At 31.9% G+C, this 14,716-nt stretch overlaps 2 protein-coding genes and 1 pseudogene across 2 annotated transcripts; 2 read left to right on the top strand and 1 right to left on the bottom strand.

The window, feature by feature from the left end:
• Nucleotides 1–2,395: 2,395 nt before the first annotated feature.
• On the top strand, nucleotides 2,396–5,028 carry LOC112713084 (endo-1,4-beta-xylanase 5-like; annotated as a pseudogene).
• Nucleotides 5,029–6,856: 1,828 nt separating this feature from the next.
• On the bottom strand, nucleotides 6,857–8,495 carry LOC112711900 (octanoyltransferase LIP2, mitochondrial). The gene is made up of 2 exons (XM_025764631.2): nucleotides 8,265–8,495; nucleotides 6,857–7,796 (listed from the first exon to the last, which is right to left on the bottom strand). The coding sequence occupies exons 1-2, from the start codon at nucleotides 8,415–8,417 to the stop codon at nucleotides 7,092–7,094; spliced, it is 858 nt and encodes a 285-aa protein (XP_025620416.1). The 5' UTR covers nucleotides 8,418–8,495; the 3' UTR covers nucleotides 6,857–7,091.
• Nucleotides 8,496–13,169: 4,674 nt separating this feature from the next.
• Nucleotides 13,170–14,469, top strand: LOC112709524 (serine/threonine-protein phosphatase 7 long form homolog). Its single transcript, XM_025761408.1, has 3 exons — nucleotides 13,170–13,876; nucleotides 14,031–14,085; nucleotides 14,203–14,469. Exons 1-3 carry the CDS (start codon nucleotides 13,170–13,172, stop codon nucleotides 14,467–14,469), a joined length of 1,029 nt encoding a protein of 342 aa, XP_025617193.1.
• Nucleotides 14,470–14,716: the final 247 nt, after the last annotated feature.

Raw genomic sequence — 14,716 nt, 5'->3', positions numbered from 1 at the left:
ATTAAAATAAAAAATATACAAGAAAACTATTCATAACAAATTAATGCATCTAATATTTTTTGTCTATAACTATCTCTATATTAGGTAAAATTAATGATAAACGTTGGTTTTGCACATTTCACATAGAACACACAGTTATACTCTCTAAGTTAATATGAAATTTTATTGTTGAGAAAAAATATCTTAACTCGTTTTTTTAAGTTAAATGTCATGAGAGATACAAATTTGATCCATCGAAATTAACAAGAAATATTTTAAAATTAGAAAAAGAAATTCACTTGGGTAATAAATATAAGTTAATAATAAACTTAGATTTTTTTATGTCATCAACCTTTGAGAGTTTTTATTTTATCTTTCAAATTCTTTAATAAGATATTAGTTGTTTGTACGGATAAATAAAAATACTAAAACATTAATTTATTTATGTACAAAATTTATAAGAATTTTTATAAATAAAAATAATAATTTACTCATTTTTTTCTAAATATAAAACTAATTTACATCAATTTGCTAGGGACATTCTAAACTTTGTTAATAAAAAATGTAGGTTATGAACAACTTTTTTTTGGAACGTCAAGGCTACATTTGGAAGAGAAACTAAATTAAGATTAAGAGATAAAAATTAAAAGATAGAGATAGAAACTAAATTAAATTTTTGTATTATATTTAATTTAAAATATACGATACTAAGTTATATTTCAATATCATATTTGGTTTAAGATAAATACGAAAATTGAAAAATAAATTTAAAATTTATAAAGTTAAATAAAAATATTTTTTAAATATATGTTTAAAATTTTAGTCTTTGTTTCTAAAAATTTCTGTCTACGTATTTCTAAAAAAAAATAAGATAATAAAGAGACTAAAATTTTATCTCACAAAAAAGTATAAAACTAAAAATTTAGTTCCAATTTATAATCACCAAACACATGAAGCCTAAGAAACAGATGAGTTTTAATCCTTCAATTTTAGTTTCAGTCCAAAAAAACAAATGAAGCCTAAGAAACATGTATGGCCATGGCACAATGAATATTGTGCTGGTTGAGTGGATTTACATTTCACTCAGACAAGAGTATATGTATTCTATCAAAGCTTAGCTAATAGCTATCATCATCAATCACATTATCATGAATTTAGTGCATGTTTCTCTATCAAACTCCATTAATACACTGCCACTCACCAAACACTTCCTGCCTATATATTTGAGGTATATTTTTCATTGTCAAATATGAGTTGCAAGTTGCAACTCACCAAATTCATGCTCTTGCCGTATGCAATAGCTTGATTAACATTTAACAGTGTTCTTTATTCCCATAAAGAATGTGCATTCCTCTTCAGATGCCACTGCAAATTTTATTAAATAACAAGTACTAGTCTGACATACAAAAGTTATTTATTGTGAAATAATAATTCAAAATATTAAAGTATATTATTTCAAGAATAGACAAAGTATTTATTAAGTTTATTCATGAAAAATTAGGCTAAATTTATCTATTAACACGGCTCCATTCAGTTAATTAAATTAAATTATCAATAAACATAAAAAGGCAATTATTTAAAGCTATGGTTTTTATTAAATATACTTACTATTATGATTATGATGAATGGTGCCATTTTAAAACCAAGATGAGTCACGGACATAGTAAATGAGTCATAATTCACTGTCATAAGCTAAACACTCTCTAATGCACTGTGCTGTACTTGTCCTAAACCAAACTAGCTTCACTCAAAACTATTTACAAGCAAGTAACTTAGAAAAGTAAAATAAAATTACAATTTATATTTAAAAAAGCATCACCTTATAACGCTTTACTTTTATGGCCAAATTGTGTCACTCTTATTTATATTACTAAGTAGAAATATGTCCAAATGCAGTATAATAAACTATCATAGAAGTTCCTAACACCATGATATTTACATAGCCTATTTATTAGTGAGCTAATTTAAATATTTACAAAGGCTTTGAATTATCTATGATGATTTTATAAAATTTCACATAAACATATTCAAAATGTACCAAAGAATTTTGTTGTGTATTTGTGTGACAGTGAGCATCTGACATCAGGGGCAGAGCTAGAGTAATTCTTAGGAGGGGGCCAACATAAAAGTATAATATTAGAAGAAGAAAAAATTAAATTTAAGGGGGGGCTAATATAAAAATTAATGACCTTTATACATTAAAATTTTTTATTTGGGGGGCCATTGCCCCCTTCTCTAATACTTGCTTTTGCCCCTGTCTGACATTCTTTAAGATTTGTCATATCATTTTATCCTCTAAAGTGAAAATTTAAAATTTAGAGGATGCAAATTCCTTAAACAATTGGATTATATTCAAATATATATATACCTTATAGTAACATAAAATTAAGAGAAGGCTTTATTGAGCAGTGAAAAGATGAAAACTACTGCAGAAGGCTCTAAGCTATTGTTTAGCACCTCTTTGCTTTTAGTGATCTCAGGTTTATCTCTCTCTTTCCCTCTCTTTCAGTACCATCTACATTGTTCACCATATAACTAACTAACATATTTATGGAATAAATGCAGGACTTGGTGTCCATTCCTTACCTTATGATTATTCTGCTACTACTGAGGCAAGAATACATAAAGTCTCATGAATAAGAATCATATTCTAAAATAATGGAGACTAGAATACTACAGTGTTTTTTCTAAGCTACTAAAATATTTGTATATGTTCACCATTTGCTTCTGAGGTTCAAGAATACATGATAATTTAAAAATATAACTTAAACCAGACAAATACTTAAATCATTTATGTGATAGTTTCTATAAACCATTGACACATAAGCGGTTGTTGACAATGCCTTGATGAAGCAGTGTGTGGCAGAAACACCAAGAGCACAGTATCGTGGGGGCATTATAATAAATCCAGGATTTGATCACAGCATAGATGGTTGGACAGTATTCGAAAATGGTTCTATCGAGGAACGAATATCCAATGCAGGCAATAGATTCATTGTTGTGGGAAACAGTACTCAACCATCAGATAATTTCTCCCAGAAGGTCCAACTTAATAAAAGAATGCTATACAACTTTACTGGTAACTTAGACTTTGAAGACAGCATTCTCATACATACAATCTATGTTCTAGACTTGTTATTACCTCTAGTATCATGAGTTGTGTTTCAACCAGAAATTTGTGACTTTATTTCCATATTCAGCTTGGTTTCAGCTCAGTGAAGGAAGTGACAGTGTCAGTTATATTTAAAACGAATGCAACTGAGCTGATTCGAGGAGGCCACGTGGTAGCAAAGCATGGATGCTGGACTCAGCTAAAAGGTGGCATAGTTGCCAACTACTCAAGCCCTGCTGAGATTCTTTTTGAGGTGAAGTGAAAAACTTTCTAGACTTAATACCTGCATGTTTCTCAGCTTTAAGAGCATGAAAAAAATAGTCAAATGCTCAGATGGTTCTGGTTTTCTTTTATTTAGATATCTTTCAAATTTTGTGAAGTGAAATTGATTCAACCATGCAGACCAAGAACTCAAAGCTGGAAATATGGGCTGATAGTGTTTCCTTGCAACCATTCACCAAAGAGCAATGGAGATCACATCAAGATGAAAGCATCGAGAGGGTAAAGAAGTGCATACCCTTTTAATTTTTTTAGTTAAAAGTGTGCATACCAAGCATGAAAGTTTATGCTTCTGTTCTACTTCCATCAAGACTAAGTCTTTGAATTAAACTTGTAGGTACGTAAGAGCAAGGTGAGGTTCCAAATAATACATACAAAATGAAACAACATTAGAAGGAGCAAGTGTCACCATCAAACCAAAAAAAAGTCTGTTTTCCCCTTTGGATGTGGAATGAACTTCCATATCCTCACAAGCAGCGATTACCAGAACTGGTTTGCATCGAGATTCAAATAGACAACTTTCACCAATGCCATGAAGTGGTATAGCACAGAGGAAATTCAAGGCCAAGAGAACTACACCATAGCAGATGCCATGATGGATTTCACCAAAGAGAATGACATTAGTGTCAGAGGCCACAACATTTTCTGGGACAATGAAAACATGCAGCCTAAATGGGTCAAGTCCTTATCTTCTGATGAGTTAAGGGAAGCAATAGAAACAAGAATAAATTCTGTGGTATGAAGGTGAACTCATTGCATGGGATGTGGTGAATGAGAATCTGCACTTCAGCTTCTTTGAGGACAATCTTGGTGAAAATGCTTCTGCAAAGTATTTTTCTAAAACTTACCAGCTTGATCCAAAACCATTATTGTTCATGAACGAGTATAACACTATTGAATATAGTGGTGATAGAGCTTCCTGCCCAGCCAATTATATTGCGAAAATGGCGAAGATTCGGTCATTTCCAGGAAATGAAGGAATATCAGCAGCAATAGGGCTGCAAGGCCATTTCACTGCTGGCCAGCCAAATCTTACTTACATGAGAGCTGCTCTTGATGCTTTTGATACTACTTCACTTCCAATATGGCTCACAGAAGTGAGTGTGGATTCAGATCCAAATCAAGTATTTCTAATGTTTAAGATATGAAAACATGTTAATTTGATCAGTGTCATCCTTAGAATTCGATAGAGACTATCTTCTTAGAATTTTAGAATAAAGTTGTACAACTTTAATTAACTATAGCTTATGACTTAATGATAAGACACCAAATTATATTCTCATTCTTGATTTTTGGATGGGAAGCAGGCAGAGCACTTGGAAGAAATTCTAAGAGAATAATACTCTCATCCTTCTGTTGAAGGGATCATCATGTTTGTTGGTCCGGCAATAGCTGCAGGTTTCAAGGACATGGCTCTCACTGATGAGAATTTTCAGAATACTCTGGTCAGTGACGTTGTGGACAAGCTCATCAGTGAGTGGCAAACTGAGCCTCAGAAAGCCATAGCAGACAGCACTGGATTTATACATTTTTCACTGCATCATGGAGAGTATGATGTAACTGTGACACATCCTCTTGGCCACTCCTCAAAAACACTGAATCTAAGTGTAAGAAAAGATTCTACACAACAAACCATCCATGTCAAAATGCATTCATAAAAGCTATAGCAAACATGTAAAACTTTGAAAGATCCTGATAAAATATTATATAATATTATTTTTTATGAAATTTGATTTTCAATAGTTATGCAAACGAACGATCAAAGTAGGTTCCCTCACTCTAGTATTATGAAACAAGCACCCAATATATTTGAGTATACTTATTGAGTTCAAATTGTAAAAATAAAAAATAAAAACAATGTATGTTTCCTTAAAGTATAATACTTCGAACTTTGAAGCCTGGCACATCTTCACTTCCCTGACACTGAGCTATGCTCTGTTTTATTGGTGCATTCAGGCTTAAATGATGAGTTTCCAAATGTTCTTTAATATTCACATTTGTCTTATACATCTCTTTCCATATGATTTCATTAAGATCTTTCAACTTTGTACATGTTTGATAACTTCTAGGTATGCATTTTGACCTGAATCATTTGTTGTGATGACTCTTCAGTTAAAGATTGTGGGTTTTGGAGTTGTGGCAAAGAGGATGTGCTATAATAATATTGTAATATCAGCAAACACAGATTTCAGATTCAAACTTAATAACATTAATTCAACATGAATAATTAACATCTTACAAAGTGCTGTCACTATTAGCATAATCTGAGTACTAGTGATCACTAAAATTGCACCCTTTTTTTGGTCCAAAAGTGCAAAATATTCATTATCATGTGATCCCACAAAAGTTTAGATGGTTTGATATTATCCTCCTAGTCCAAAACAGACAAAAGTAAAATACATCAAAGTCCTAACAGCTAAGTGAAAAGTTCTGATCTTTGATTAAGTGAAAGGAAAGATTTACTAACTAGTTACATAAACTACAAAAATGAAGAAAGAGATTAGAGTTGATCCTTCTTTCCGTTTGAGTCATCTGTTGTGTGTTGGATTCGAATTGCTTGAAGGAGCCTTCTTCAAACTCGGCTCTACAGATTTCTGAGAAGGTTCATATGATCTTTTCAATTTATCTATACTTTTTGAGGAGGCGGCATGAGCTAGCAGCTTCTGCGTCGCCAACCTATCTGTCAGATTAATTCTATTCTCACAATTGACTGAAACTATAGAGCACATGATTAAATGTATGATAACCAGAACGAAGAGATCCGCCAGAGCTCGCTGAGTGGCAGCTTTCATGGCAGATTTTATTTGAAACAACAATTGACAACAGTTATTATAAAGGAATTCTGGTGCTTGAAACTACCCCATTGCAGAGTTGGAAGGCATGTTTGTGTTGTAATTTATGGCTAAGGTAGAACTGGAATAGACAAGTGTATCTAAAAGTGAAGAGGTTGTTGGTGGTTAAAGATTTCTGTGGAAAATGAAGAATTTAAGAGGTTTGAGTCATGGACTCTGATAAAGTATCAAAATTATCGGGTAATGCATAAATAGCGGCTTGCTTGCACTCTTACAATGATGAGATTAAACATAATTTAACATTTCTCCAACCAATCAATGGTTGTTTAGAAGATCCAGATTTAGATATGAAGGGGGAAAAGGACAATGCATTTTTGTTTTTTGGCGGGTTAGAACGTGGAAAGGAAGGAGCATGTCATGTGATCCTTATCAAATCTCATACTTACTCTGACATTTCTACAATCTTTACATCACATGCCAATTTGTATATGTGACTAATTCACATGATATAAAATTGGTTGTCTTCATTTGCTGATATTCTTGACAATATTAATTTGAATCATTGCTTTTAATCCTGATTAGGTGTGACAGTCACAGCTAAACTTGACAGGCAAGACCACTTTCCAGGAACATGAAGTACAAAATGTATTTTGGTGATCTGCATGTAACATAAACAAAACAAACGAGTTCATTATATTCCTAAAGTGGTAAGCATTTCCATAGAAATCAATAATGGAGTTATTTCCCAAAACACAATGTTTATGGAAGATACATTTATAATATGTGTGGAATTGTATTCAGTGCCATCTTTGCATAAGTAGCACCATTTGCTCTATAATTGTAAGAATGAATTTGACACAGTAAAATAAGAAAGAATAAAAGCAAACATAGAAGTTATACAACTATCTGTTTGCTAAAATACTTTCGTCTCATTCAGTTCCATCAGTAACTACTGAAGCATCCTCTTTCCAGATAAGGTTATCATAACCAAATATTCTTGCAAAACAAGAAACTAACTGCTCCTGCATTATTTCTTCAGGTGGAAGAACAGAATCTGTCTCCCTTCTCAGTGATGTAACTTCTTTATCAGCAATTCCACAGGGAACAATGTGCCTAAAGTAGCTTAAATCAGGGTCAATGTTGAATGCCAACCCATGAGAAGTGATTCCATTTGATATCCGAACACCAATGGCACCTATCTTCCTTTCTCCAACCCATACACCTGTCTCACCAGCTAGTCCAGGACAAGCCTTCACACCATATTGAGCTGCCATTTCAATCATAGTTAGCTCCATTTTTTCCACATAACTTCGAGCACCGATTCCCATGTCACGAAGTGATATGATAGGATATAAAATGGCTTGGTGTGGACCATGAAATGTAATGTCTCCTCCCCGTTGTGTGTAGTGAAGTTCAGCTCCAATTTGTTCCAATTCCGACTGTGGGATTAATAAATTATGAACAGTTTGTCTCTTGCCAACAGTGTATGTAGGTGGATGTTGCAAAGACAGAAGAGTATCACATATCCTATGAGATTTTCTATCCAAGACCAGCTTTTCTTGCAGTTTCAAGGCATCCAAGTAGTTGACAACTCCCAGTTTCAAGACCTCAAGGCTTCTTAAAACCCTCATTCCCTGTTGGCAAACAAACTTATTAATCATGAAATCTGCTTTATTAACATTCCAATTTTAAAAATCATTTGTTCATACCATATGTTTGAAAATTAGATAGTTCAAGTCATATGTATATCTTAGTGCATCTACCAAACCAGGTCTAAGAAACATTTCAGCAAACAGTTCAAGGGCATTCAGAGCAAAGCTACAAAATATAATTACACCAGCTTTATTTGAAGAAAATTATTACTTTTACGTAACTGTGTTTTCTACAGAGTTAAAAAAAATATCAATGTAAACAAGTAGAATGCATAGAGGTTTAAAAAGATCATAAATTTATTTTTAACTACGTGTTGGTTCAATTGAAATAAAAGATTTTTTTCTCATTTTAACTAATTGAGATTGTAATGAGTATGTTGGATATCGAGTACAAGATGGATGTAAATTGAAAGATGGTAGAATTGGAGCAGAGTGTGGCGCGATGTTTACTATTAGTGCAGCAATGGAGAAATTGAATGTGATGTTGAAAGAGGTGGTATCGTTGAAGATGCTTTTAGAAAAGAGCTTGCAAGTGCTTGTGTCGATGAGAGAGTAAGGAAGCTCAAGTTGATGATGTTGCAGAGAATGTGAGCATCTCTGCATCTACATTCCAAAGATGGAAGAAGAAGACGAAGACAGCGATGATGATGCAATATGACAAGTGAAGACACACAGTGTCGAATAATAATTATTTTTTTTAGAAAACCAAAAAATATAATTAAAAAGAATCTTTGGGTGAAAAATAATTAAATTAATCTATCACTGAATTTGAACTTCAGTTAAGAATAAGTATAGTTGTATGGTAAAATTCGATTTCTTACATTTATTTAAATAGACGAAATAGTTAAAATTAGACTAATCCAAATTGATTAAATTATACCAATAACTTGATAATCTACTAATAATACTTGGAATAAATTGATAAGGTGGTAGCTAGATGAAAAAAAATATTTTAAAAACAAAACAAAGCATTTAATTTTTTTAAAAAATGATTTGAATGAAATATTAAAGTGATAATTATAATTTTAAATGTTTTAAATCTTCTGAAAATTTAATACTGTGAAAAAAAATAGCGTATTTTTAGGTGAGCCAAAAGCAATTAACCAAGCGCTATATTACACATTTAAATATTTTTTTCATCTAAGTTTTATCTAATTAGGTTTATTATCAACAAAAATCATTCTTATAAAAGAGTGTCATTCCTCCCCGCGTTTTTCTTCTCCTTCTCTCCTACGCTTCTTTCAAATACACGCATACATCGTCTTTTTTTTCTTTCAAATTCACGTATACCTCCTCCTCTTCCTCGTTCTCCTTCTTCCCGCATCCCTTCTTTTGCTTCTCCTCCTACTCCTCTTTTGTTATCGTTCTCACCAACAACACCAACATTTTGCTAATCGATCATTTTTTCAATCGAATTGAATAGAATGCAATTGCTAAATTGAATTGAATTGACACAGGTGAATCTTAATTGAATTGATAATCTCTAAATTGTAGACAGAGGTGTTTCGAATTTGATTTTATATAATGGATTATGTTTCGTTAATTTAATACTATACAATTATTTCACCACGAGTACTTGTTCGGTTCATTATGCAGAAAGCTATTTGAATTTGATTTTATATAATGGATTATGTTTCGTTCATTCAGTACTATACAATTGTTTCACCATGAGTACGTGTTCGGTTCGCAGAAAACTGTTTGAATTTGATTTTATATAATAGATTATGTTTCGTTCATTCAGTACTATAAAATTGTTTCACCATGAGTGCGCATTCGGTTCATTATGCAGAAACCTGTTTGAATTTGATTTTATATAATGAATTATGTTTCATTCATTCAGTACTATACAATTGTTTCAGCATGAGTACGTGTTATGCAGAAAGTCTGTTCGAATTTGAATTTATATAATGGATAATGTTTAGTTCATTTAATACTATACAATTGTTTTACCATTAATAACATGTTCGATTCATTTCTATTCTGCACAATTCAAAATTTTTCCTCTTCACCTTCTACGACTTCTTCACCAGGGAGAGGAGGAGTAAAAGACAAAAAAAAATACAAAAACAACAACAACAACAACAAAAGAATGATGATAATGAGAAAACACGTGAAGAAGAAAGAACGCAAAAAAATGAGAAAAATGAGGAGGAAGAGAAACGTGAAGAAAAAGGCGAAAAAAACTTCGTGCGTAAACGAGCGTGAGAAAAAGAAGAAACGTGGGAGAATAAGAAGGAGTGCGGGGAAGAAGAGATGAAGAAGAATAGAAGAAGAAGCGTGAGAAAAAAAGAAGAGTAAAGTATCGTTTTTGTCCCCAACGTTTGGGGTAAGTTTTAAAGTTGTCCCTAACGTTTCAATCGTCCTATTTAAGTTCCTAACTTTTCAAAATTGACTCAATGTTGTATTGTCGTTAGGGATCCGTTAACAGAATTGACGGCGGGACAAAATTGAGACGATTTTGAAACGTTAGAGACTTGAATAGGACGAAAACATTGGGATAAAAACGATACACAAATAAATTTTAATTTTATCTTTTAATAATATCAACTTTTTACTGTACATAGTATTCAATTATTTTTTAATCGCATTTAAGTAAGTTACACTTAATCACGTTATTTTCATTCTAAATAAATTTATTTTTTTAGAATGAAAGTGTACAAGTTATAAAAAAAATTACATTACTTTAAGAATAACATTATATAAAAAATTAATTTATTTAGAATGAAAGTATAAAATTATAAAAAATATAAGTACTGTGATTAAGTAATGAAAGTAAAATTAAATTATTTAGAATGAAAGTGTAAAAGTTGTTTATTTATAAAAAATATATTATTTTAAGTGTAACATTATAAAAAAAAATTAATTTATTTAGAATGAAAGTGTAAAATTATAAAAAAAATTATAAGTAATGTGATTAAGTAATGAAAGTAAAATTATATTATTTAGAATGAAAGTGTAAAATTTATTTATTTATAAAAAATTACATTATTTTAAGAGTAAAATTATAAAAAATTAATTAATTTAGAATGAAAGTGTAAAATTATAAAAAAATATAAGTAATGTGATTAAGTAATGAAAGTAAAATTACATTATTTAGAATGAAAGTGTAAAAGTTATTTATTTATAAAAAAATTACATTACTTTAAGTGTAAAATTATAAAAAAATTAATTTATTTAGAATGAAAGTATAAAATTATAAAAAAAATATAAGTAATGTGATTAAGTAATGAAAGTAAAATTACATTATTTAGAATGAAATTGTAAAATTTATTTATTTATAAAAAATTACATTATTTTAAGAGTAAAATTATAAAAAAATTAATTTATTTAGAATTAAAGTAATGTGATTAACTGTAATTTACTTAGATGTGATTAACTGTAATTTACTTAGATGTGATTAAAAAATAATTGAATACTATGTACAGTAAAAAATTGATATTATTGAAGAATAAAATTAAAATTTATTTCTATGTATTGTATTTTGTCCCCAACATTTTTGTCCTATTTAAGTCTCTAACGCTTTAAAATCGCTTCAATTTTGTTCTACCGTTAATTCTGTTAATGGATTCCTAATGGTAGGATAACATTGAGTCAATTTTCAAACGTTAGGGACTTAAATATGACAATTGAAACATTAGGGACAACTTTAAAATTTATCCAAACATTGAGAACAAAAATAATACTTTACTCAAAAAAATGAAAAAATATGTGACTTAAAATTATTTGGATGAACTTCGATACTAAAATTATATGAATGTAGAGAATATTTCATTAATTAACGAAACACCATAAAAGATTTTTAATTCAATATTGAAAATAAAAGAAAAAACATCGCCGGGTTAGTTTCAGCCGCTTTTTATTTTTAATATTGTAGCTGGGGTGGAGTTAGACGCCGTTATGGGGGAGGGAGGGGCATCACCAAATTGTGGTGTCAGTATAGAACCAAGTCGGACCCTCCGAGTTCGAACACACAGCCAATTCGCACTGTCCGAGTTCCAACATGCAACACGTACCGTCCGATTTCTTCCTCAGCACACTCACCGTCCGATTTCGAAGGGGAAGGACACGCGTCGCCTTGCAGCAGCTCCCCAATTCGGTGTCCTTAAACCAAACACTCACTCATGCATTCACTCCTCTCACCATCCGAAAACATCACTCTCCCAATTTTCATTTTCAAGCTGAAGCCCCCATTGTTCTTCTTCTTTCTCCTCTCAACTGTGCATGCTTGAAAAAATAAAAGAATGGCAAAAAAAAAATAAAACTAGGAATGTTGATCGATCTGAGCTTCATGTTATGCATTATCTCGGTCATTCCGATTATGTAAGTTTTTTTTTAATTTTTTAAAGTTTCTTATTTAAAATTATGAATGTAAAATGTTTATTTCTTATGATTGTTGTTATTAGAAGTGCAAATTCGAAATATCCATAGAATAGAATGATTATTACTATTTTTTAGTATTTATATGTATTTTTTAAAATTTTTAGAAATTTTTGAATTAATTTTTAATTGTAAATATTATTGTTAGTGAAATAATTGTTATTATTTTGTTAGTTTGGGACATTTTTAAATGTAAACTCTGTTAGGTATTTTTTTCATAGAGCACGTAAATTTTTTTGTGAATTTTTAATAATTTGTATTATAGTTATGTTTTAATATAAATATAAGCAACTTAAAAAAGATTGGTTGTTAGTCCCCAACCAATAGATATCCCAATACCATAAAACAGCAAAAGCTACTGAATTTTATGGATTCTCAAAAAGCATAACATTCTATAGTGGAAAATAGTTGCTGAAATTTGTCTCAAAAGATTAAGAATGTGTTTGTGGGCTTAGTATATGTATCGTTTTTTCTGTTTTTCTTAGGTTCCCAAATTTTTTTCATGCATATCAATTAAAAAAGTTCGTAAAAAAGAAAGCCCCAACGGTTCAATTTTAATTGTAATTAATAGTGAAAATAGGTTTAATTTTTTTAGATCTTTTTTAAATTATTAACTATAATTGTAATGAATGAAGGTAAATTATATTGTTGTTGTTGTGAGAAATTATTAGTCTTAGTTTGGGAAACTATTAATTGGTATGAATGATGTTCGAAAAAGAATTTAGGCATAGAGTGGTTATTATTAATATTTTTTATAATTGAGTGAAATATGTTTAAATAATAGTATATGTCTAATTAGTATTAGATATTATTCAAGATAAATGTGTTATTGTAGAGAGATTTGATTAGGTATTTATGTATTAGTTATCGTTATTATTAATAGTTGTTGTGGTAAAAAAATAATTTTACTTTAGTAGTAAGCTAGTACGTGTATAGAAGTTGACCAATACTTTGTTATGTTATTTGCAGAAGTTAAGAATGTTGACATGTGACCACCCTGTTCTTCCGGATCGGTACAATGATAGGGTAGAGGAGCATCTACGACTTACTGGCTTTTACCATGCATCACAGATTGGGGTAGTCCAATGTCAAAAGGCACTGGTGAATGCTTTAATCGAGCGGTGGCACCCCGACACACATACGTTTCACCTTCCCATTGGTGAATGTGCCGTCACTCTTGAAGATGTTGCTCTAATTCTTGGTCTTCCAACGGACGGACTTCCAGTTACAGGGATGACAATGAGTAGTTTCGAAGCGTTGGAGGCGGAGTGTTTGCATCAATTCGGAGTTGCGCCGCGTAAGTCGGAGTGTAGAGGCAGCTGCATAAAACTGACTTGGCTGCGGGACCTTAAAGAAAATTTACCCTTGACTGATGAAATTGGTATACAGAGGTATGTCAAATGCCACATTATGTTGCTTATCGGGACGATCTTGTTTGGGGATAAATCAGGCGCAGGTGTGCACTGGAAGTTTCTACCATTGCTTCGTGAATTTGGTAGTATTATACAATACAGTTGGGGATCTGCATGCCTAGCACACCTCTACAGGACATTATGCCGGGCATCTCGAGTTGACTGTAAAGGAATAGATGGCCCACTAACACTTCTTCTTGGTTGGGCTTGGATCCGACTGCCATATCTATCGTCGGTTCCTAGGGAGCCCCGCAGTTTTCCGCTAGCAAACAAGTAATATAATTATCAAATGTACCCCTATATTGATATTTATAACTCAGTTGTCAACATTAAATGTACCCCTATATTGATATTTATAACTCAGTTGTCAACATTAAATGTATCATATAAGGTGGCGGAACTGGGAGCGTGGTGACCGATGATATAGATATATGAAGCTAGCTGACTTTAAGAAGGCCTTTGATGAACTTCAGGAAGGCGAGGTGAGTTTTCATTAAAGTAGTATTAGTTTCCTGTTTAGTGCCTGCGTAAATACTATGAATCATTGTTAATGTGATTGTTATGTGGGTTGTAGTCATGAATTTCCTTTATTTTTTCAGTTTGTGTGGGTTGCGTATGCTGTGGATCGCGTGGACCCTAACATAATTCCTGCTGAAATCTATATGCACTCGGTTGTCTGGAGCGCAACAGTGCCTTTGGTGTCATTTGAATGTATTGAGTGGCATGCTACCGATAGGTATAGGCGACAATTCGAATTCGTTCAGGGAGTACCTCAGGAGGTGCGGAATCTGGACAAGGCGCATGGAGAAGTCCTAACTGGTCCTAAGAATTTTAACTGGGCCACGGCACCTACTTACTGGATTTGAACCGTACAAGAGTTCGATCTAACTGCGAATGATATTTACAAACTCACGTAACTTTTACATACCTGCAGTCATATATCCCGGAAACTCCGGAAGATGCATGGCTTCCAAGTCCAAAACTCGCATGAATGATGGCTCCTCAAACGGTACATCGTTTGCGAGTGCATTTGCCACCTCTGTCACATCTGGCGCCGTAGCTCCGTCACCTTGATCTTCATCTCCATCTCTATCTGAACCAACAAACTCGTAG

The sequence above is a fragment of the Arachis hypogaea genome, chromosome 9, assembly GCF_003086295.3.
Source record: "Arachis hypogaea cultivar Tifrunner chromosome 9, arahy.Tifrunner.gnm2.J5K5, whole genome shotgun sequence".
NCBI lineage: Eukaryota > Viridiplantae > Streptophyta > Magnoliopsida > Fabales > Fabaceae > Arachis > Arachis hypogaea.
Note: the sequence above shows the minus strand (reverse complement) of the source record. Positions and strands in the feature narration are given on the sequence as shown.

Coding starts and splice junctions, on each gene's coding strand:
- LOC112709524 (XM_025761408.1), top strand. CDS start 13,170: ATGTTGACATGTGACCACCCTGTTCTTCCGGATCGGTACAATGATAGG. Junction 13,877..14,030: donor AGTTTTCCGCTAGCAAACAA/GTAATATAATTA, acceptor CCGATGATATAG/ATATATGAAGCTAGCTGACT. Junction 14,086..14,202: donor ATGAACTTCAGGAAGGCGAG/GTGAGTTTTCAT, acceptor TTATTTTTTCAG/TTTGTGTGGGTTGCGTATGC.
- LOC112711900 (XM_025764631.2), bottom strand. CDS start 8,417: ATGCAGAGATGCTCACATTCTCTGCAACATCATCAACTTGAGCTTCCT. Junction 7,797..8,264: donor TCTCCATTGCTGCACTAATA/GTAAACATCGCG, acceptor GTTTGCCAACAG/GGAATGAGGGTTTTAAGAAG.